The sequence below is a fragment of the Oculina patagonica genome, chromosome 3 (genome assembly GCF_052425735.1).
Source record: "Oculina patagonica isolate OP01 chromosome 3, crgOcupat, whole genome shotgun sequence".
NCBI lineage: Eukaryota > Metazoa > Cnidaria > Anthozoa > Scleractinia > Oculinidae > Oculina > Oculina patagonica.
Window position 1 is genome coordinate 8,582,299 of NC_135760.1, and position 22,982 is coordinate 8,605,280.

Consider the following 22,982-nt stretch of genomic DNA (forward strand, 5'->3'; position numbering starts at 1 on the left):
CTGAATTTATCAAAACCAGGTCAAGGAAATTTCCACCGTTCAGTGCGGTGTTGCGGTGATCTCAAACCCTGCGGTGTGCGATATTTGTCTTTTTAAACCTACGGTGTTCGGTGAAACGAAATTATTAGTCGTGTTATGGTTTCTTGTCTAACACTTGCGGAACTACATTTAGCACTGTTATCTTCGTCAATCCGTCCTTATTTGTTAAAAGCCGTTAATTTGTAACAAAATACAGTCAAATAGTGTCTAGTTAATATTTAACCCAATCCTAAGACGTTTTCATTGATTAGTAACTTGACTATATTGCGGTGTCGGTGTTTCGTCAAATTTTCTTGCGGTGATGCTGTGTTTGTGTATTATTTTTGCAGTGTTGCGGTGTTCAAGGTCCCCCCATTTCATTATATTTTTCATGTCGAAATGTCGTCCTTGGTACATGCTGTGAAACAATAGTCTCGTATACATTAAACTGCGCAGCATAATTAGTCAACAGCTCTTTGTTATTTTCCTTTGAAACTATTTAAATACCAAATCTAATTAAGCTATGATCAAGGCAAACGGCAATAAAGCAAGACTTTTAATGAAAATGAAAGCTACAAGGCAAATTTATAAACGGTAAAAGTTTGGCCCTTTCTCTGCGTTCATGCATGACTGGACTTGTCATCAGATTTGGGGGTAATCGTCCAGGCCGGCCGATCACGATCGCTTAAACATTGAACTTACCTGGAAATTACATTTCAGTGATTTATGCATTAGCTCGCCACTTGCAAACGCTGTATTACAGTTAGTACCACAACTTCAATATCACATAACGCCAATGAATCTGTGCCGAGCTTATCGTCCTTTGTCGTACCTATTTAAATTTGCCGAACCAAGCTGATTTAAGCGTTGCTTTGTTTGGTTCCACACATGAATGGAGCAGCGCCTAGACCGGGCCAAACCAACAATAGGCCTTTCAGCTGAGGTGTTAAATCAACCTGGGTATGCGAACGAGGCGAAAAGGTCAACACGTAGGTAAAAACAATGCAGAAGGCCTCGTTTCTATGTCAATCCGCTTAGAGCTGTATTCAAGGATACTGTATACATACTCATCTAATCGATAGTCTACCGCTTAACGCTTTCACGCTTCAAGGTACGTTAGGTCCATCTTTAATACATTTAAATATAAGAACAGCTTAAAAATTAGCTGAGTTTAGAATCAATTTGTGTACGGTAACGGTTCAGGATCGACTCTCGATCCTTTCGACTCAAGTCGCCTTTTCCAAGCTATTACCAACTTTTGGAGGATCACCGGTACCACTCTCGGGGGCTAACACGTGTAGAGTACATGGTGGACAAGAGAGAATTCATTAGTTTTAGTCATTATGTTCAGTGCGTAAAATAGTTGTGTAGTATCTTGTGTCTCTTTTGTTTTTCTACCCGCATAGTTCCGTTCGTTGCTTTAGTTATTTATGTAAATTTAGGCCTTTTTTCGTTTTCAAGTTGCATGTCAAGTAGATTATTATTCTTTCGGGTTTCAACGTTGGTTTAAGCAATATCGTTAGGACATTTTTCGAGGACATAAGGACAACTTCGTTTTGGACGTTTATTTAGTGTTTTGAATTAATCAAGTGCATGTGCATGGTAATCAGACATCGTGGAACGAACAATAAATGTTTCTTGTGAACACATGGGGCGATCGAACTTGAAGTATTTCAATTTCTTTTGTTTTCAACTCAACTACAATTGATTTGAATAATGCAACTTTTGTCCTTGCAGCAGTCTTCTTCCCCTAGATGTCAGTTGCTATTGGGTGGTAAAGTGAACCGCTGGAGTGAAATCGTTAAAACAGTTCTCCTGAGACGTCAAATATACAGAAAGTCAAGTTCGCTTCTTTCGAAGGTTTGTTATATCGCTAGCGCTACTTGATCGCATTCATGCCGACAACTGCGTGAAATTAATAAAATTATAATAAACGTTCTCTGGTTAAAAATATTTTAAAACTATCAGCTTTCGGCAGCTTAAACTTTTGTCGACGGATAAAAACATGTGGAAAATTGTTTAAGAGTTCTGGCTACCGTCGAAGCTCTAAGAACGTTGGCAAAAATTATAAATCCTGGTTCCGATCTTTCAATTCTCTTTCGCCACTATCGAACCCTTTCAATGTATGCACAAATTTAAAAGAAAAAAACAACAACAAGAGATCCCGGTCAGTGAAAGGATCCGGACTCACACACCTTTCTTTAGGGGCGAGAGAGAAAAATTGATTCCATTCTGTTGTATTATATATACCACAGGGGAAATGGAAATTTCAGCCCAACTGACTGCCTTTGAACGAAGCTATACTCCAACACGTTTCTTTAGAAATGAGAGAATAATTATGTTTAAACGAAACACATATATATGGAAATTTCAGGCCCTTCGGTCGCTTTTGCAGTCTTCAAAAGCATTCGCCGTTGTCAAGGCTTTGAACATAAATTAGTTAAAAGGCAAGTTGAATGAGCACTTTCGAAGTTCCAAAAACAAAATGCGTGCGTCGGGATAAAATTCATAATCCATGAAAGTGAAAAAAGGTAATAAGGTAATCAAGACAAATATTGAGGTCATGTTACCTAGGGAAATATAAGGGGCGCTTTCCATTGGACCAAAAATTCCGGTTTGAATTTCTGGAAATTTTCAGTAGCGAATGGAACAGCATTTTCCGGTTGACTGCACTAGAATGAAAAACAAAATTTCTATATTAGATGCATTTTTCCATATTAAATGCACTGTGGCAGGTATGCTACAAAAATAACTCAATATTTTCCCAAATGAAATACACCGATACACCGCCATGACCGACATCGTGGCCACAACAAGGAGAAATTTTCAAAAGCCACGCCAGCAACAAAAAAATCGCCAAACAAAAAAGTTCATGAGCATTACAAACGGCGTTTTAAATCCTAGTACGTACAGGAAATCGTATGAACTTGCTCGTGCATTACGTGATTTATGGGCACGAGTGATGTTTTAAAAGTTCTCAAAATTGCCCGAGCCGTAGGCGAGTGCAATTTGAGAACTTTTAAAACATCACGAGTGACCATAAATCACGTAATGCACGAGCAAGTTCATACGATTTTTTATTTATTATGTACTCAAAAAAAATTACTGCGTCGCGCTATTTGCACGCCATGCGTACCACATGAAACGCTTCAATGGTTTCCCAAATGCTCACATGTTTTATTTGAACCAATCAAAAAATATCATGTTGTGACAAGGCAAATCAAGCGTGAAGTTTTGAAAAGTTTCTGAGAAAATGTACGCTTACAAGCTGAACTCAAAAAGCTAAATTTCAGTTGTTAAAAGCGACAAGAATACTGGTTCACTTATCTCTTTTCAAATGTTCCTGAATGTTTTTAATCTCAATCGGACTCACTAAATAGCATTCGGATTCACAGACTTTGATGAAGTGCACTGTCCTTGAATCACATTAAATGTGACTTGGCAGTTGTGAAAATTGTTCACGGTGTAAGCATGGCTGCTTGTGTTCACCTGTTCACCTCTTGAAGTTGTAGCGGGAAAAGACGGCATTGCGGGTACACCTGCGAAACTGCTCGAAGCTGCTGACTGTGGAGGCATGCTGATAATGTTGGAGAGTTGTTGCTGTTCCTTCTCGCTACCTTCATCGTAGTCGTTAAGAGATTTCTCGCTTACGTGTCCAGTCACCTGGATTATCGACTGCCTCTCGACGCTTGCTGCCCTCAGTTTCTTCACAACCGTCTTCCTTGCGCTGTGGTTAGTCAATCTCTTCTTGCTTTTCTCCAGAGGTGTGTTCTTTACAACGCTCTTCATCATGTTGTCGATACTGTTTACGCCGAGGCGCTGCTTTTTGTACCAAACATTTGTTTTGGGGTTTTCAATTATGGCAAGGTAAAAAGGACCTTTTTCTCGCAGCTCTTGAGGACGTCTACTGAGGTATTGCTTCAGCAACTTCGGGGATGGAAGTGGAATAATGAATAATGAATAACGGACTAAAACAGAAAATGAATAAGGAATATTTGAGGTTTCAATGCTTGGAATAATGAATAAGTCATTTCCAGTAAAGGAATAATGAATAGTGGTTATTCACTGTGCTCAAACATTATCTTTTATCTTCGGGCCAAAGAGCAGGGTGGGACACTCAAAATAATTAATTGTATGATGGGCATCTAATAGCGTTTCTGGGGTTCAAAAAATGAAAATTTTCCTGGGGGAGCATGCCCCCCGACCCCCCTACTTTGTTATGCATCAAGAAGCATCAAGTCCATCCCACTAACTATTTGGTTGCAAACAATTAAAGCGGACCCACAGTAAATGACACAGTGACAATCACGTCCCATCAATACACTACAATATTTTTGTTATTAATTTAAACTGCAATTTTGTCTGATATTCAAAATTTAGCTTGCTTCGTTGTCATTTTTTGGGGGGAGGGGGGTCATATAAAAAAATAGGATTTACGAAGGGGGGCAGGGTAAAAATATCTGATAACGAAGGAGGGCAAACGCATTTTTCAGGCACTGTCGATCAAATTCCACCCCCATCCCATACAAAATGAAGGTTTACTTTATTTAGGCAATAGGGAATAATGAATAACAAGAAAAGTCTAAAAATAAATAATGAATAAGTCGTGAAAATTGTGAAGGAATAATGAATAAGTCACTTCCAATAATTCCTCTTCCACCCCCGAAGCAACTCAACGGGACATCTCTGACCGCCCGTAGCGAACATTTTTGGCAGAACACTACGATGTTTTGTGTTAAGTCCTCCCTGCCTCGTTTTTGTAGGATTCTCTTTAAATGTGACGTACTCTGTGCCGCTGTCGTCCACACAAAAACTAAAGTCCTCGACTTCCATTGAGTGGTGTTCCTGTCTTCCCCTCAGGCCAAAATGTTGAGTCAAGAGCCACCACATCGTCTGGGAAAGAACTCTTGGGCTGCAGTCACCGAGACTTTGTTCACTCCATAGCATTTCTTCTTCCTCGGTTGTCAGTGCGTTCGCGGCGTTGGGTCTTTTGCCTTTTCCTTGCTGTCGGAGACACTTCACTTTTCCTTCAAGTACCAATTTGGACTGGTGGAACTCTCGGTCTCTAATTATCGAGTCACACTTGTAGCCGTGTTCTTTTAAATAGCGGTCAAGGGCTGCCAGCATGGATTTTAAACTCTTAGGTTCGTATTCAAACCCGTCTTTTGTGCGTATTTCTGTGTAGAAGGTTTGCAACATCTCATCGAGTTGTTCGTGCTCGTATTCTTCCATTTTTGGGTTTACTTTTCTCTCTGTTGCCCATGTTTGACAAACATTCAACCAGGTCTGTGTAGCTTTCAACGTGTTTTTGTTTCTCGCATTTTCCTTAAGTTGCTCGACGATATTTTGGTTTGACAAAGCAAACCGGCTGTCCGCCATTTTTTAATTTGGTTTTCAAATTTGGCGCTTCCCCGGTGTTTCCATAGCAACTTCTGTATTGCACTCTATAACCCCAATTTGCACTCTATAACCTATTTATGCATTCGTCATTGACTAATCAAAAACGCGGTATTTTGTTGAGTATATAATAAATTTCTTTACCGCCGCCTGCAAAACAACATCGAAAAATAACCGAGTAAACCATGAGGGCTTAATTTTTTTGTGGAACTGAACGCTTTTTTAACACGTGTAGCTGGTGTAACTGCAGCTAATAATTCATGATCTTTCCTTCGTTCACATACATGAATATTTGATTTTAATCCGACGCAAGCATGTGTTTTCGAAACTCTGGTATCGCTTATACAAGAAAAGCAGGGCTTCGAAAACCAGTATGGAATGCTCTAAACATGCGCGAATTATCAAGCCAAAAGCAAACAAAAAGAATAAAATAAAATCAGTCGATAAAATAATCAACAAAATTAATATTCTCTTTCTTATCGTAATTTCTATTCAGGTCTATTCAAGGTTTCTTTTTTTATGGGAGACATATTACTTTGGAAACTCAGGATCATGGGACAAACACATTGTTCAACTAAGTTTTTACTCCTTTTTCACACTTATATACATGTAACACTTTGCCACTATTTTTAGAATTTGGGTCAAATATACTGGAAGTCTGTATGACATGGCTCGGAAAAGGAGCAGTGTGGCATGCACAGAGCTTGGAAAAGAAACAAATAAAGAAAAGGAAGAGGCTACAAGCGTTAATGACAGGGAGTCATTCTATTCCACTATAGCATATAGTTGGCTCTCTGAAACATTGAGTCTTGGATACAAGCGTCCTTTGGAACTGCCTGATCTCCCCTACACAGTGGGACAAGATCCAACTAGGGAGATTGCACAGACCTTTGAGACGATATGGTCCTGTGAGTTAAAAAACAGCCTGTCTGAAAATCGTCCACCCAAGCTGTGGAACGCTGTGGTCAAAAGTATTGGGTGCTGGAATCTTGCCCTTGTATTTTGCACGGCCACATTGGCTGGTGTGTGTCGAGTGATACAACAAGTATTACTAATCCACATTCTTGAGCTCATGGCAACTGGCACCCGTGATGGTCATCTATGGCTGGCTACATGTGGATTTATCGTAAGCATTTTTGTAGAGATTGTAGCAAAGAACCAGTACTTCTACCTTACCCAACAGGTTCTGCGAACCAGGATCACATGTGGATTGATTGCACTGGTCTACAAAAACGTAAGTACTTTAAGATGGCTCGTTATGGCTTAGACATTTCCGTCTTTGGCTTTTTGTCGCAGCTGCAGAAAACACTTTCGGTACAAGTCTGTGTAAGTATAATCAGTGAACAACTTGAAGTTGCTGTGATGACGTTAAAATGTGTTGTCCCGTCAAAAATGTTAAACATTCCACATATTTTACTTTTTAAGGCCTATAACGCGCAAGCTTATCTGTTTTTGTTTGTCACATAATTTTATTTCTCTTACCGACAAAACAAAGTTAATGTATGAAGGCTTCAGGACGGCTTCAGAGCCACCTTAATCTAAGAAAAAATACTGACACCAGTCGTCTTATTTTTTACAACGTGATTTGTTTTATCTAACAACAGCGCGGGAAAATTAATGGGTACGTTGCATCTGCTAATTATGCCACTCCGTAGTGAAATAATTTTTCAAATATATACAGTGGTTTTTAGAGGAGCCTTGGTTATCATTTGTGTTTGAGCCGTCTCTTGCAAAATCTGAAAATGCACAGAAGCGTCTGCTTGCATATAAGAAAGGCTTTCCACAGGCTTTTGCACTGAACGACCAAAATGGGATCCAACCCACAAAATAAGACCCGTGGAATATACTGCCAGATATGTAATGGTCGTGCAGCCTTCCAATTGACTGTATTCTTCAAGGCGTGGGATAAATGTATTTACCTACAAACTTCTGTTATCATAACTGAACAACTTGTTTTGTACATCTCTCCGGTAACAGCTTCTTTCTAAAAGATCATCCGAGCTGGCTGATGCCACTGCTGGTCACGTGATAAACCTCGTTTCTAAAGACCTGCAACCACTGAGGGTAGCCGTCAATTACCTCCCATTATTCATAGTAGGATGTCTGGAGTTTATAGCCATAGGAGCGCTGCTGTGGTATTTCATAAGCTGGATGGCTCTCACTGGAATGGTTTACTTGGTGTTGATTGCTTTGTGTCAATCCAGAACTACAAGTCCCATCTCGAAATTTCGTAAAGAAACACAGTCCATGGCAGATCAACGAATCGCAATGATCAAAAACGTAATTTCCGGAATACGTACCGTAAAAATGAACACATGGGAATCATTGTTTGAAAGAATGATCCAAGCTGTACGAAGGTAGGTTAACATGTATTCAACCAAGAGATTCAACTTAACAATTAGACTACGAGTTCGAGGTTTCTATGAGCGAACAGTCAACGAGGAGCAGCCGAGTTGACAGTTCGCTCATAGAAAACGAGGGCAAGTAGTCTAATTGTTTTAGTAGAAAGTCTAAAGGATTGCAGTCCAAGACCTTAAATTTTTATGTATTTTTAATTCAAAAATCAAGAATAATTCGGGCGATCGTGTTCTATCAGCGATTAAAGTTCACCACTAAATTTTCTCCGATTCTGATTGGTTTAAATTGATCACGTGACGCGATAGTGTTCATTCGCGGAGGGAAGTATCTGCCCATAGTGCTCGTCCGAGAAAAATTCCCAGATGGATAGTGCCCGCCCGTGAAATGTTTTGTAAACAAGTGTGCTTACAGACACAAAAACACAAGCAAATTCACTGCATTTAGTGGGTTTCTTGTCTGGTTTTGTTTCGTTTGTTTAATTTCGGCTGCAATTGAGTTTTTTATCCTGAAAGGTAAAAAATAATTCACGATGCTCTATTTTAATTCGCGCGGAAAAAAATTTAGTTGTGGACAATAAAAACGATAGAGTGTTTCAGTCTCGGGACTATCGGTCTGATAATTGCCCCTTGGAAATTTGATGTTCTTAAAACTAGCATATTAGCCCTCGAATTAAGCTTCGCTTCTTGGGTTAATATTTGTTTTAAGAACATTAAATTTCCGCGGGGCAACTATCAGCCGATAGTTCCTCGACAGAAACACTCTATTCTTTAAATAGAAACCCATGGGAAAACCAATATCAGATTCGCGGATTTCCAATAGAACACGACTGAGTTTCTACTAAATGTAGCTTTTTGATGATTTGCCGAGTGTCTATGATTATGCATACAAGACTTCTATGTAACTGTTCCCAACCTACCTCCCCTCGAAGGAGAAATTAAACGAAAGGAAACGTTTCTTTTTCTTTTACAGAAATTATACGTACACATTTGTTAGGTCATTCACTTTCATTATATCATTGACATGCCACTGACTGTTTCACCAAGATACAACAGGATCATTCCCCTCTTTACAACGTTAGTGTTAAAAATTGAAAAAGAAACCATAGGGATCGTTATAGATTAGAAGTAATAATAAATGATCTCTTATTTTAGGTGATCTTAGGTCTCAGCCCAATCGGCTGGTTGCCTCAAGGGGCGAGTTTGGGGAGGGGAGGAAAAAGAGAGCAGTTTAACCTTCAGAAGCCTGAAGCGAACTACATATTGTTGCCTGGAAATGGAACGTGCGCAGTGGCTTTCAAGGACTCTGACGTTCGTTTGAAATTTGGCCAAAGCCAGATACTGCAATCAATTATCATGCAAAAAAGAACTAAAAAAGAATTAGAGATGAAGAAAGATTGGAAGATTCCCGTATAACCCTGTACTGTGTTATGTATGCATTCTGTTCCAGGACAATGGAGCGATATTCGAGCAAATACGTATTGCTTTTTGACAGATTACATCATTTCAAACAAATTCAATTCCCCCAAGACGTTAGGCATTCGACCAAAAGTTTAATCAGGACTTTCGCTTTCAATTCCGAGCAAAATCTATGCTCTTGCGCAAAAACCGAAGGCTCTGGTGTTGAAATTACGATTTGTTTTCGCCTAGCACACAAAACATAAAAAGCAACATGAGGTAAAGTTTAAGGTTTGTGAAGAACATGGTTTCACGCTTCTTTCAGGAGCAAAAGAAATATTACGAATAGTAATAAAAATGGGCATTTTTCTCGGCGTTTCAGGGCGTTAAACTTGTTTCCAAAAGTGTCTGTCAAGCACCCCTTTCCTTTTTTTGGGAGTACTTATTGGTTTAATTGGTCTCTGTAACTGATAAACAAACAGCAGTAACTTATTAGCCTGTATTTTGATAAACCTGCCGTCTTTTTGCAACATTCGTCTTCAGAAAGGAGATCCGAGCTATTCAGAAAAAGAACATCATATATGGAGCCCTTACAGTCATCCGCACCTCGTACCCTGCAACAGCATGCTTTCTTTCCATCACCACTTTGTGGGGAGCTGGTATTAACCTGTCACCAGCGACAGTCTTCACGACTTCCTTGATGCTTGGGACGCTTGCCGCTTCTGTAGTTGAGACAGTCGTGCAGGGCCCTTACAGTTTTTCTTTACTTAAGGTGACGTTATCACGGCTGGAAGCGCTTCTCACGAGTAAAGATTCGCGTGGCAGCCCACAAGAATCGTGTGGTGAAGAACAACCGCATGAAAACGAATTCGAGCAACAAAGCCATTCGTTGGTGACTGAATTTGATATACCGGACAAGAGGTTTAAACAACCTTGCATGCAAATGAGAAACGTTTCCTGTCACATTAAAACAAAGAAAGACTCAAACATGTTTAGGATACTCAATGAAATTTCCTTACAGTGTCATGACGGTGAGTTGATTGCAATCACAGGCCCTGCTGGAAGCGGTAAGTCCTCAGTTTTGGGAGCAATCATTGGGGAGATACCAGTTACGAATGGACAAATTATAGTTACTGGAAAAATTGCCTACCTGCCTCAGAACCCGTGGTTGTTTTCCGGCACCGTACAGGAAAACATTTTATTTGGAAACCATTTTGATGAGAAAAAATACCAAGCGACAATAGAGGCTTGCGCTTTAATCGACGACTTTAAACAACTTCCGTTTGTAGATATGACCCAGGTGGGGGAAAGTGGGGTCAGCCTTAGCGGTGGACAGAGGGCACGTGTCAGCTTAGCTCGCACGGTGTATTCCGATGCTGACATCTTTTTGCTCGACAGCCCTCTGAAGGCGGTGGATGCTAAAGTAGGTGAGCAGATATACGAGAAATGCATCTGTGGGCTTCTCTCGACTCGACCGCGTATTCATGTTACCCACGACAGGAAATACCTTCGGAATGCCTCAGAGGTTTTAAAAATGGAAAATGGATGGATCGTTTCTCGTGATCGGTCACTATGCGAAGAGGACGAGGAGGATAAACAAACTGACGTTAAAGAAACAATTACTGATGAAGAGAATGCTGAAGCGAAAGTTGATTTAAATAAGCGTACGGTAACTAACAATGTACCGTCCTCTGGAGGCCAGGGGCTCTCCACAGCAGACGAGGACCGACAAACTGGTTCTGTACCTATCGAAACGTACATGAGTTACTTCAAAGCAGGAGCTTCTGTCCTTGGAGTTTTCCTCTGTATCCTTTTCGTTATTATTCCTGGAGGTAGGTTTTTAGACCAACCTTTATAATTAGGCTTAATCAGTTTACTATATCATTAATCCACTACACCAGATTTAGGCAGTTCCTTTCCAGCGTTGTTAACCTTTGTTAGGATATATGTCTCACTTATCCACGTTGTGTACACACTGTTTTTCTTAATTGGTCACATCCCATAATGTTTTTACATCAGTTATTGGGCCCTTGTATTGCGGAGGATCTGGTGCTGGGGCTAACAAGCTAAGCACAATGGTCTCTCCGTAACTATACAAGGCTTTATACAAAACATAAAATTCAGTCATCTATTATTGGTTAATTGTTTGCGTTTTTTTCATTCGGAGATGTTAGCAGTGTTGTTCGTTGTTTTGTTTGAAGTCAAATGAAGCTTATTGTTGACTTAATTAATAGATTGATTGATTGATTGATTGATTGATTGATTGATGATTGATTAATTGTTTTCCGATAGAAGCATAATTTTAAAGAACAAATGTCCGGTCACCATTGCTATAATAATTTTGCATTTTAACTTTCAGCCGTCAATCTGGCTCTGGGTTTCTGGCTGGCGGATTTATCAAGAAAATCCTTTCACGTGCAGCAGGAAAATGTCAACATTTATATCTATGCTGGATTTCAGTTTGGTCTCCTGTTGTCAAGGCTGCTGGCCGTGTACTTTCTCTTGCACCTCACTGTTAACTCCGCAAGGAACCTACACAATTCGATGCTTAAAGGAATCTTAAAAGCACCCGTGCTGTTCTTCGATACCAATCCCGCGGGAAGAATTTTAAATCGGTTTTCCAAAGACACAGAATGCTTGGACGAAACGCTGCCACAAACCCTGATCGGCATGAGTTTCTTTGTACCCGATAATATTTTTGCCATTCTGCTCATTTGTTTGGCAAATTATCGGATGGCATTGGCTTATATCTGCTGTCTGTTCCCTGCATTCCTGTTGGTGCGGTATTATCTACGATCTTCAGTGGAGATGAGGCGACTAGAGGCTATCAGTGCAAGTTCAGTGTATTCTTTTGTCGACGAAACCATTTCAGGCATTACCGTTATACGAAATTTTGGAAGGGAACAGCAATTCCAAGAGACCCTTTTCAGGTGAGTAGTTAAAGCCAAAAGAGCAGGATGCAAGAGTATTTTACGTCGAAAATTAAACGTCACATACACAAATAGCATTTAACGTGGAAACTCGCCTAGCTACATTTCGGTGCATCGGTGATAAATTAATTTCGGTGCAATTTCCATTTAACATAGTAAATGGTTTGAACCCAGGAGTATCAGTAGGTCGTACAGTGTGATCGTCCGGGTGAGAGTAGTTCTGAAAAGAGCTGTTGTTGGTGATTGACGTTTCGACAACCTGAGCAAAACCCATCTTCAGGGTCAAGTGGAAAGTTGTTGTGAGTCGATGAATTGTAAGTCTGGCCCATTAAAGCTGATTGGTCAGTTTGCCGTGATGTTATTGGCTGTCAACAGTAATTGGTCAGTTTCGATCCGTCTATTGTTAGTCAAATTAAGTCGTTCTGTTTGTGGTCCGTTTGTCAGCTTTGTTTACGTCCATATTTCCTTGTTAGCACTAGTAAAATTACTAATTTTAAAAACACGAAACAACTTTTTAAAGACATGTTTCGGCATGACTTATGCCATCTTCAGTTTATTGAGAATTTAAAATCTAGGGCTATATATATATACCCAAGCTACAAATACAAAAATAGAAATGTATACAAAGTAAAATTACAATAACAAAAGATAACGGTAAAGCCGTTACAAAGTGGCAGGTACTGTCTGGTACTGTCTAGAACAGTAATTACTCACAGTGTGAGCTTTAGACCGTACTAATAGAACAAAAGATTAAAATAAAAAGGTGTTGACATGCTGCACTTGAGTGTTTAAATCTGGTTTTAAACTATTAATGTAAAAGGCCTCTTTTAATTTAAGAAAATAAACGGTTTGAGCAGAATCCAAAATTTTAAAGCAATCAGATGTGTATAAATTTTTGCAATTAGATGAACTGTTAAGGTGTTTAAAAACATGTGAATTTTTGTCAGTTAAAGTATGCTCTTTGATCCTTGTTGAAAAATGACGGGAAGTCTCGCCAATATAACGGGAGTTACATCCCGCACAAGTAAATTGATAAACAACAGAGGATCTAATAGCATCAGGAATGGGATCTTTAAAACTGAAAAAATTCTTTATTTTAAAAGAGGAAAAAACTAACTTGATGTTTAAGTCGCTGCAAAAACGCCTAGATAACTGTTTAATTTTTATCTGGGTTATATTAGATACATTGCCGATGAAAGGTAGTTTAAAATAGCGAGTGCTGGTGTTGTTAGAATTACTAATACTAACATCACTAGAGGAATTAAGTCTAACATTATCTAGATAACGTTTAATGATTTTGTCAATTATGTGGGAGGGAAATGAGTTACGTTTAAGAGTTTCTGTTAATTTAGCGAGATCTTTGCGAAAACCCGTTATTGATTATTGATTTTAAAAGCTCTGTCAACTAAGGTATGAATTAAACCTATTTTATACTTAAATGAAGTAAAACTAAAGTAATTAGTAAGAAGACCAGTGTAGGTTTTCTTACTAGGTTTTCTTACTAGAATTTTTTCAGTTTTAAAGATCCCATTCCTGATGCTATTAGATCCTCTGTTGTTTATCAATTTACTTGTGCGGGATGTAACTCCCGTTATATTGGCGAGACTTCCCGTCATTTTTCAACAAGGATCAAAGAGCATACTTTAACTGACAAAAATTCACATGTTTTTAAACACCTTAACAGTTCATCTAATTGCAAAAATTTATACACATCTGATTGCTTTAAAAATTTTGGATTCTGCTCAAACCGTTTATTTTCTTAAATTAAAAGAGGCCTTTTACATTAATAGTTTAAAACCAGATTTAAACACTCAAGTGCAGCATGTCAACACCTTTTTATTTTAATCTTTTGTTCTATTAGTACGGTCTAAAGCTCACACTGTGAGTAATTACTGTTCTAGACAGTACCAGACAGTACCTGCCACTTTGTAACGGCTTTACCGTTATCTTTTGTTATTGTAATTTTACTTTGTATACATTTCTATTTTTGTATTTGTAGCTTGGGTATATATATAGCCCTAGATTTTAAATTCTCAATAAACTGAAGATGGCATAAGTCATGCCGAAACATGTCTTTAAAAAGTTGTTTCGTGTTTTTAAAATTAGTAATTTGTTTACGTCGCAAGTAAGTTGTTTGTAAGGTGCCGGAAGTTGTTGACATCTTTTGATAGACGTCTGTTCTAAGTTTGTGTAACAGCTTTTTAAAGTCAGTCGTTGAAACTAGTTAGTACTATAGGTTAAGCACTCAGCAGAGTCCCAGTCGATTTTTTTTATTAGTAAGTCGATGGTGTTCAGAAATGTTATTGTTGGCATCATCATTTTTCGTCGCTCGTTTGTGTTTATGTAGTCAGTCTCGTGTTTCGACCAGTCTCTCCGATGTAGGAGGTCTGGCAGTCAGAGGCCTGCACACTGTGCAATAATGATCCTACCACTGGCTTGATTTTGAATATACACAAGAGTGATAGCTGTCAAGTGAACATATCATGGATGTCAAATATTAAAGATTCAAGCCGAGATGGCAATCTTCTCCCCCACTCGGGTTGCCTTTTGACTCCCCACCCCCTTCACGAGATTCTGTAGGCGCGGGCGTACGCTCACTCGATAACCAATTTTTTTTGGCTTCATGGGTTACCAAATCTCCTTACCCATGGTGCTCCGCTATAACTACAGTTTCCCACGAGAAGTTATTGCATAACTATTTTATGCCCCTAAGTATTTGCATTTACGTGATTCAGGTTCGCGGCCTGGGGGGGGGGGGGGGGGGGGGAGGGGTGGTGAGACTCTTGGGAGCTAGCAATGGAAATGCAACTTGTGTCGTGTACAGCATCCAATGATGTTAACGTTATTGCTTACTTATAAAATATGACGTTTTATTTAATCAAAATGACGTGTATTGATAAAATATTTTAATAAATGGTTGAAGGCACTTACCATAAAAAGAGAACATTAATATAATGAAAAAAACTGAAAATTAAACTGAAAAATTCCAGACATTTGTAGAACAGCTTGTACAGACAGGCTTACTTTTCGCGAAAGTCAAGTAATTATGGCGTGCTATTTCTTTTTCATCTCATCCCCCCTCCTCTCTCCCCCCTCGAAAAAACGTGCAGAATTATCAGAATTTATGCACCTTTCCTCACTTACGCGATGTTTGTTTAAATTTTATTTCGATGCAGGCTTCAAGATAAGAACAACACGGCGTATATGTTCGCTGTCGGAGCTGGACGTTGGATGGCTATGAGGTTGGAGGGAATCGTCCTTTTTCTGTTCACTTCGGCGATAATTTTGGCAGTTTTCACCGCAGATGCTGGTAAGCTAGATGTTCGTTTTAATTTGTTTAGTTTGCTGTTGATAGAATTTCAGCGCTGATAAGAATACAAGAGTTCTCCATCCTAGTTTACTCTTAGTCACTTATAGCCAGTCATTAGCAAATATAAAACCAGTCTGTTCGATTTTAATCAGGTCGTACTCAAAATATATCTGATTCACAGTTGACGTTAGAGTCTCTCTGCCTTTTAACATTCAAATATACACTGATATATAAATACTCTAAAAATAGCCATTGACATCTCTCGGATACCACAGCTTTCTTCGAGCTTCGTTTTTAGAAAACTGTTCACTTTTCGGAACATATAAGAGGGCCCTGAAAGGGGGGGGGGGGGGTATAAATCCCATATCCCAGCCTATTGTTTTCCCAAACTCCCATAATCCCAGTACCAGCTCTATTGTTTTTCTGTCTGTGATTCCGATTCCCAGTTACAAAATCCCAGTCCTAGTAACCCAAACTCCTACTTACAATCTGTTTTATGGCTAGCTGACGTTAGTTTTTTTTTAAGTTGTTCTGTTCAACCCGTGGATAGGGAATTCTTTTTGAGTCAGTGAGTCACCTTGCCGTGTTTTTTCTTTCAGCTACAACTGGTCTGACTGTGCTGTACGCAAGATCGATGCTATTTGGCGTTTTTAGAATTGCCATTCTCTACACCTTACTCGAAACAGATGTGACCTCAGTTGAACGTTGTGTAAGCTACAGCCAACTGGAACCAGATCCCGGATACCTAGTTAAAGCCGTCTCACCACTAAGCTGGCCAGAAAAAGGGAGCATCCAGTTCAAAGACTGCTCTTTAGTTTACTATCCAGGAGGTCCCCGAGTATTGAAAGATTTTTATTTGACTATAAAACCCGGAGAAAAGATTGGTATCACTGGGCGTACAGGGGCAGGGAAGTCCTCCCTTGTATCCGCTTTGTTTCGAATGCCAGAACCAGAGGGGAAGATTTTTATAGATGGGATTCCCGTCAACACGTTGAACATCAGAGACTCAAGAAAGTCACTGACTATTGTTCCGCAGCAAGCCTTCTTGTTTGGCGGAACTTTACGACAAAACCTTGATCCAGAAGGAAAGCATTCGGACAAGGAAATCTGGGATATCTTGGAGAAAGTAACCTTAAAATCAATGGTTGATAAGAATCAAGAGAAGCTGGACTACTGGATAACGGAAAATGGATCAAACTTGAGTGGCGGTGAACAGCAGTTAATCTCCATTGCTCGTGCCCTGCTTCAAGACAGGAAGATTGTTGTATTCGATGAAGCGATGGCTAACATGGATTTCGAGGCTGATCAGCTTATTCAGAGCATCTTGAGAAAGGAACTGAAAAACCGCACGATTTTAACGATTGCCCATCGATTGGACTCCATCCTCGATTATGACAGAATTGTTGTTATTGATGAAGGTCAGATCGTTGAGGTTGGCAGTCCAGACTTCCTGCTGAAGAAAAAGGAAGGACAATTTTATCGTCTCTATGAACATTACCGTTTAAGCGCTTCATAAAAACAACGACAACAACAACGACAATTTTATTTGCATGGTTACATAGATGGTATTGCATGTTAAACAAAAGGGAAAAAATTATTACATAAATAACAAGATAACAGAGTGAATTTTTGATTTAAATGATAAATAACAATTATTGTTTTTTTTCCTGGAAGGCCTTAAAAAATAAAATAGCCTAATTTCTTTCAAACGAAGGAATCTATGTTATAAAAAAGAAAAATTATCTTATTAAAAATTGAACTGCAACCAGGATGAGACATATTAAAAGTGTAAAATAGCGTTCTCTGGTTTAAAAAGTTAAAAAATATGAGCTTTCGGCTATTTTACTATAGCCTTTGACGAATGTAAAAAAGATAAAGCGCGTGGTTGGAAATATATACAAGGGAGGGTGTGAAAATAATTAAAAACTAAAATACAATAGAAGTGTAAAAAGCTAAAAAAGGACAAAAACAGACAAATTAAGAATTACAATAAGATAGAATATTGTCTTGGTAACGGTTTGGAGTTATTGTCTGCGCCGATAGTTTTGGCAGTGTGCCAAGATTCTAGAGTTCTTCGAATGCGGTAATTGCCTTTGTCTATCACGGTAGCGCCATCAAAGTCAATTGAGTGATTATTTTGCCAAGCATGGTTAGCAACGTTCGAGCCTCTCGTATAGTTTTTAAGATTTCGTTGATGTTCCTTTCTTCGGGTTTTAAAACATCTGCCCGTTTCTCCTACGTAACTCCAACAGCAGTCAGCGCACGGAATTTTGTAAACAACATTACATTAGAGATCCAGGGGCTGCCTGAATTTAGGAGAAGGGAATTCTTGTTGCAGGGTTTTAGCTGGTTTGCTTACTACACGGATGTCATTTTTACGAAGTAAAAATGACTTACTTCGTAAAAATGACATCCGTGTAGTAAGCAAACCAGCTAAAACCCTGCAACAAGAATTCCCTTCTCCTAAATTCAGGCAGCCCCTGGATCTCCAATGTAATGTTGTTTACAAAATTCCGTGCGCTGACTGCTGTTGGAGTTACGTAGGAGAAACGGGCAGATGTTTTAAAACCCGAAGAAAGGAACATCAACGAAATCTTAAAAACTATACGAGAGGCTCAAACGTTGCTAACCATGCTTGGCAAAATAATCACTCAATTGACTTTGATGGCGCTACCGTGATAGACAAAGGCAATTACCGCATTCGAAGAACTCTAGAATCTTGGCACACTGCCAAAACTATCGGCGCAGACAATAACTCCAAACCGTTACCAAGACAATATTCTATCTTATTGTAATTCTTAATTTGTCTGTTTTTGTCCTTTTTTAGCTTTTTACACTTCTATTGTATTTTAGTTTTTAATTATTTTCACACCCTCCCTTGTATATATTTCCAACCACGCGCTTTATCTTTTTTACATTCGTCAAAGGCTATAGTAAAATAGCCGAAAGCTCATATTTTTTAACTTTTTAAACCAGAGAACGCTATTTTACACTTTTAAAAATTATCTTATCAGATCGAATTATCAAGGTTTTAAAGTTGGGATACTTACATCATCAAAGAACTTTTTTCATGCTTACCTCTTAATATAATTAAAGTGCATCAAGAAAAGAGAAAGCGGGATTAATTTTGTACCTTATTACGTAAACAAAATTTGCATATTGTAGATGTTATAGAATTTTTGGTATACAACGCCGGTCTGCCAGTTTCAATTCTTAAATCACGATTGCCTGACCTTAATTTGCTACAAATTATTTGAGTTGCACATTTTTCATAAATTTTTAAGGGACACTGTCACGGGGATTTTCTTTTCGATAAAAAGTACTTAAATTGGTGTCTTCTCGTATATGAAATGTACCTAATTATACATCAAGATGCATATATCCATACACGATGCATCCATATATCATCAACTGGATCATTAGCTTCCTTGGCAACCGCAAACAAAGGGTCGTTGTGGATGGAAAGATAACTGATTATGTTGATATTAACAGAGGAGTGCCACAGGGAACAGTCCTTGGGCCACTTTTATTCTCTCTGATGGTGAACGATATAAAGCTAGTTGATTCAAACAACGGGATCTCGAAATATGCCGATGATATCACTATTAGTTTACCTGTTAGGAGGAACTTTGACACGGCGCTCGCAGAAGTTAAGAACCTTGAGAGCTGGGCAGCCAACAATATGATGTCTTTAAATTTGTCAAAAACGTGGGAAATGCTACTGCATAGTAGAACTACTCAGCCTGCTCCTCCTCCAGTGCCTGGGATTGAGCGAAAAGAGTGGCTGAAACTTTTAGGAATTACCTTCCATGAAGATCCTTGTAATTGGGATCTTCATGTCCCCCTCTATAATCCTATGGCAGCCTTCTTGATCAGCATCCAAGTGACAGCAAAGAAGTGAGAAGAAAAAAGGAAGCGAATAAAAGTCTCGTGAATGTAGCAACACGTGATAATACAATTGTTTACCTGTTTGATTTAGAAAACGAAGCCAAACGAATTAACTCGTTAGCGTTTTGCGCCAAAACCAAACGCACATAAACCAAACCACGTGACCGAAATCGTAAATATTTTGCGCCAAAAATCAAAAGAATTAACTCAGTCAACTCTCTCTTAACGGACACCTTTATAAGACGGACACTTTCATAAGACGGACACCTGGTGTTGGTCCCGTCCCTGCCATTTTTCAGTCATTTTACTGTAACTTAATTCCTTATAAGACGGACACCTCTCTAATGGTGGATTTCCACTGACGCGTAATTTTTTACGTACGTGAAAAAATTAGAGACAATGTATGAACGGCTTGCGTACACGTTTACGCAGGCCGTTCATACATTGTCTCTAATTTTTTTCACGCACGTAAAAATTTACGCGTCAGTGGAAATCCACCATAAGATGGACAGTTGTAGCCGGTCCCGAAGGACTGTATTCTTTTCGTCAAAAACAAAACCACGTGACCTTTAAATTCTTTTCTTCGAATCCTGAACAAGTTTTCTTAGATTGATTTTGTAAGAAAAGTAAAAACTTAAATGAACGACGTTTCGGCCGTTCAACGGTCATTTTACTTACTTACCTTAATTTCCAGAGATGCTGCCAGCAAGATCTCAAGGATTTCACCTTTCTTAAAATGTATTTTTTATTGTACTTTTTTTATAATGTCTTCCACTACTAATCATTCCAAATCACGTGATACGTATTCTTGAGAGTTGTTTCTTTCATATTTGCATGTATTTGGTACTAACACGCGCGCATGAAAGAATTACGTTTTGGGGAGTGGAGGAACAATTATAATAATTCTCTGAAGAACGTTAATTGATCTGAAGTCAAAAGAGCAGTTATTACAATCGTGTACAAGGAAACAAAACGAAACACGATAAACGACCGAAAGGAAGCTGCCTAAACGGCCAAAACAAACGAAACGAACGAAATGACGAACGTCAGGTAAGGAATCGATTTCTCTTTAAATGTATTTACTTGCAGCCTACGCGTAAACCGGAAAACGAGACGACGTATTTATTTGCGTCGCATTTCTGGTTATGCGTATGGAGTCGGCTATTAAGCAAATGGAGTATGCGATTAAGCAATGGCGAAGCATGGCGAACTAATAAGGCAATATTGTTCTCGGTATTATTGTTTCCTTTATATGTCCTTGATAAATAACCCCAAAAGAGAGACTGATTGATAACCCATTGTATTCTCTTGGCAAAAGAACCTTATTTGTGCTGAAGATCAAGAGTTTAGGGCAGTGCAATTTTTCCTCTTGGTTGTTTAAGAAAAATGACCCAACAATTTGATTGGCGTGAATCTGAAGCAAGATTGACCCTAGAAAATATTACTCAGAATACGAAGACGCAATTTTTGACCACAGTTGTGAGCAAATTTGCAACCACAGGGTTGAAATGTACCGACTTGACTGCGATTAATCGATACGCTACAGATTAATCGCATAACTTCCATGCGTAACCAGGAATGTGACGCAAAAGAAGAGGTTCTCGAATTTTCAACTTTTTGTAATAAACTTACTGCGCAGCGAACTTCATGTATCTATACGGTCGCTAAGTCATTTACCGGGAAATTTTGAGGTCTCGTTTATTTCCAAATATATTTATTCCTCACAGAAATCTGAATGAATTCTAACATTCGCTACCCTGCGATGGACTAGCACCCCAACCAGGGGGAGTATAAATATTTCTAGCCGCTTAATGCTACCGAAACCGGGATAAGCTCAGGCAGTATAGGCCGCATGGCTCGAGGATTCCCTTCTTTAGCTTTTTTACCCTACTCTCTTAACTGATGCTAAGATTAAACACTATGTAAGTCTTATGCAACAAAAGTATATTTCACACTGGCAACACACTATTCGAAAATCTAAGAAATTAGAATTCTATAACACTGTTAAGGACGAATATACGACTTCCTGCTATTTGGATCTTACAAGAAAACTAAATAACAGGAAAGAATTAGTAAAACTTAGAATAGGTAATCATAAATTATTGATCGAAACTGGCAGATATGATCAATTCCCAAGGAATAATAGCCTCTGCCCTATGTGTGAATCAAACCAAATTGAAGACGAAGCTCATTTACTTTTCCATTGTACTAAATACTGTTGTTTTAGAGATGAATTTTACAAAAAAATAGAGAATCAAATACCAAACATAACACAATTACCTCCTATGCAAGCCACCAAAAAATTAACGAATTCTGATAATTATTATTTAAATACTCAACTAATGAAGTTCATTGTGAGATGCTAATCTTTACGAAATAATCTTCTATCGAATGAAAGTAATGTAACATACATAATTTCTTTTTTTCATTCCTATTACATGATTATTATCGTTATAAATTTCGCTTTAGTTTAATTTTACGCTTTTGCAATACTGTATTTACTTATAGTCATGCAAATAAAGCTTGTTGTTGTTGTTGTTTTTTTTTTTTTTTTTGCACCAATTGCAATTTAAAATTTCCTGTTCGGCAAAAATTCTGAAAAGCTTGAGATACAAAGGAATTTTTCCGTGATCGATTCCCATTACGCTTTCATTTCCTATTTTGCTTTTTTTTATCAAACTGATTTAAGATATGAAAGTATGAATAATTAGGAACCACCGGCGTACAACTGAGGCTGTTTCAGCCTCAAGTCCCTCCTCATCTATTTTCGTGTTTGAATCACTGGTCATATCAGCTTTGTCATATTCTGAAGAGATAGATTCCTTTTACCACTCGGTAAAACTTGTTCTGTGGTATTTTGTGGCATAAAGGCAGTACAGAAAAAAATTTCTCTAACCTGGACAGGTCTTTCAGTATGTGTCTTGGTGGATCCCAGGGGATTTGGAGGTCAATCAATCAATCAATCAATCAATCAATCAATCAATCAATCAATCAATCAATCAATCAATCAAACAATCAAACTTTATTTATAGAGGGTTACACGTGATAGTTTTACGAGTAATAAATGTGTGGCCCTCTCTGATGTACTAAAAAATTAAGAATCTACTATAAACAATAATCTAATTTAAAATCTAGTTAAAACCTAATTTAAAATCGAAATGTAAGTGCGAATTGATTTTGATCGTTAAGCACCCAAGGCAGTTCTTATATTATTTAGTTAGCCATTTATTTAATCATTGCTCCTACTCTGTTTTCCTTGTTTGTGTTGCTTTGGCTTCGGGTGGGGGTGCCCTTGCACTCATTCCTCGTGCGGGCTGTGGCGGTTTTCCCCTCACCTTTGCTGGGTTGATGCTTTTTATGTTTTTGTAATGTGATCTTTCTGTCACTGTTATGTAAATAAACGGCCACACCTGTGGCCAAAAAGATCCCAAAATGGCAAGTTTTGTTTTGTCCCAGCAAACAGAGCTCTGCCAAAGCAACACACACATGGTACTTCGAATAAGTAGTGTTTAATTAAGAAGGAGCAAGGATGCATAAATGCTATTTATTTGTAGAAATAAATAATTTTATGCAGCTTGCGACATATACATCTACCAACTTCCGGTCTGGGGATTAATTCCGGCCATACGGGATATTCTTCATGTGTCCTTATATAGAATCGAGGCAAGCGTGGCGAATTCTCTTTCG

The 22,982-nt window shown here is 38.6% G+C and overlaps 2 protein-coding genes across 2 annotated transcripts; one reads left to right on the forward strand and one right to left on the reverse strand.

The window, feature by feature from the left end:
• Positions 1-1,863: 1,863 nt before the first annotated feature.
• On the forward strand, positions 1,864-17,155 carry LOC144646390 (ATP-binding cassette sub-family C member 4-like). The gene is made up of 7 exons (XM_078505954.1): positions 1,864-1,878; positions 6,049-6,649; positions 7,393-7,772; positions 9,711-10,999; positions 11,527-12,097; positions 15,274-15,407; positions 16,007-17,155. The coding sequence occupies exons 2-7, from the start codon at positions 6,083-6,085 to the stop codon at positions 16,921-16,923; spliced, it is 3,858 nt and encodes a 1,285-aa protein (XP_078362080.1). The 5' UTR covers positions 1,864-1,878; positions 6,049-6,082; the 3' UTR covers positions 16,924-17,155.
• LOC144645818 (uncharacterized protein KIAA1958-like) lies at positions 3,391-5,397 on the reverse strand. The gene is made up of 2 exons (XM_078505357.1): positions 4,710-5,397; positions 3,391-3,986 (listed from the first exon to the last, which is right to left on the reverse strand). Exons 1-2 carry the CDS (start codon positions 5,395-5,397, stop codon positions 3,391-3,393), a joined length of 1,284 nt encoding a protein of 427 aa, XP_078361483.1.
• Positions 17,156-22,982: the final 5,827 nt, after the last annotated feature.

Coding starts and splice junctions, on each gene's coding strand:
- LOC144645818 (XM_078505357.1), bottom strand. CDS start 5,397: ATGGCGGACAGCCGGTTTGCTTTGTCAAACCAAAATATCGTCGAGCAA. Junction 3,987..4,709: donor AAAAATGTTCGCTACGGGCG/GTCAGAGATGTC, acceptor TTTCTGTTTTAG/TCCGTTATTCATTATTCATT.
- LOC144646390 (XM_078505954.1), top strand. CDS start 6,083: ATGGCTCGGAAAAGGAGCAGTGTGGCATGCACAGAGCTTGGAAAAGAA. Junction 6,650..7,392: donor TTGCACTGGTCTACAAAAAC/GTAAGTACTTTA, acceptor CTCCGGTAACAG/CTTCTTTCTAAAAGATCATC. Junction 15,408..16,006: donor AGTTTTCACCGCAGATGCTG/GTAAGCTAGATG, acceptor TTTTTCTTTCAG/CTACAACTGGTCTGACTGTG.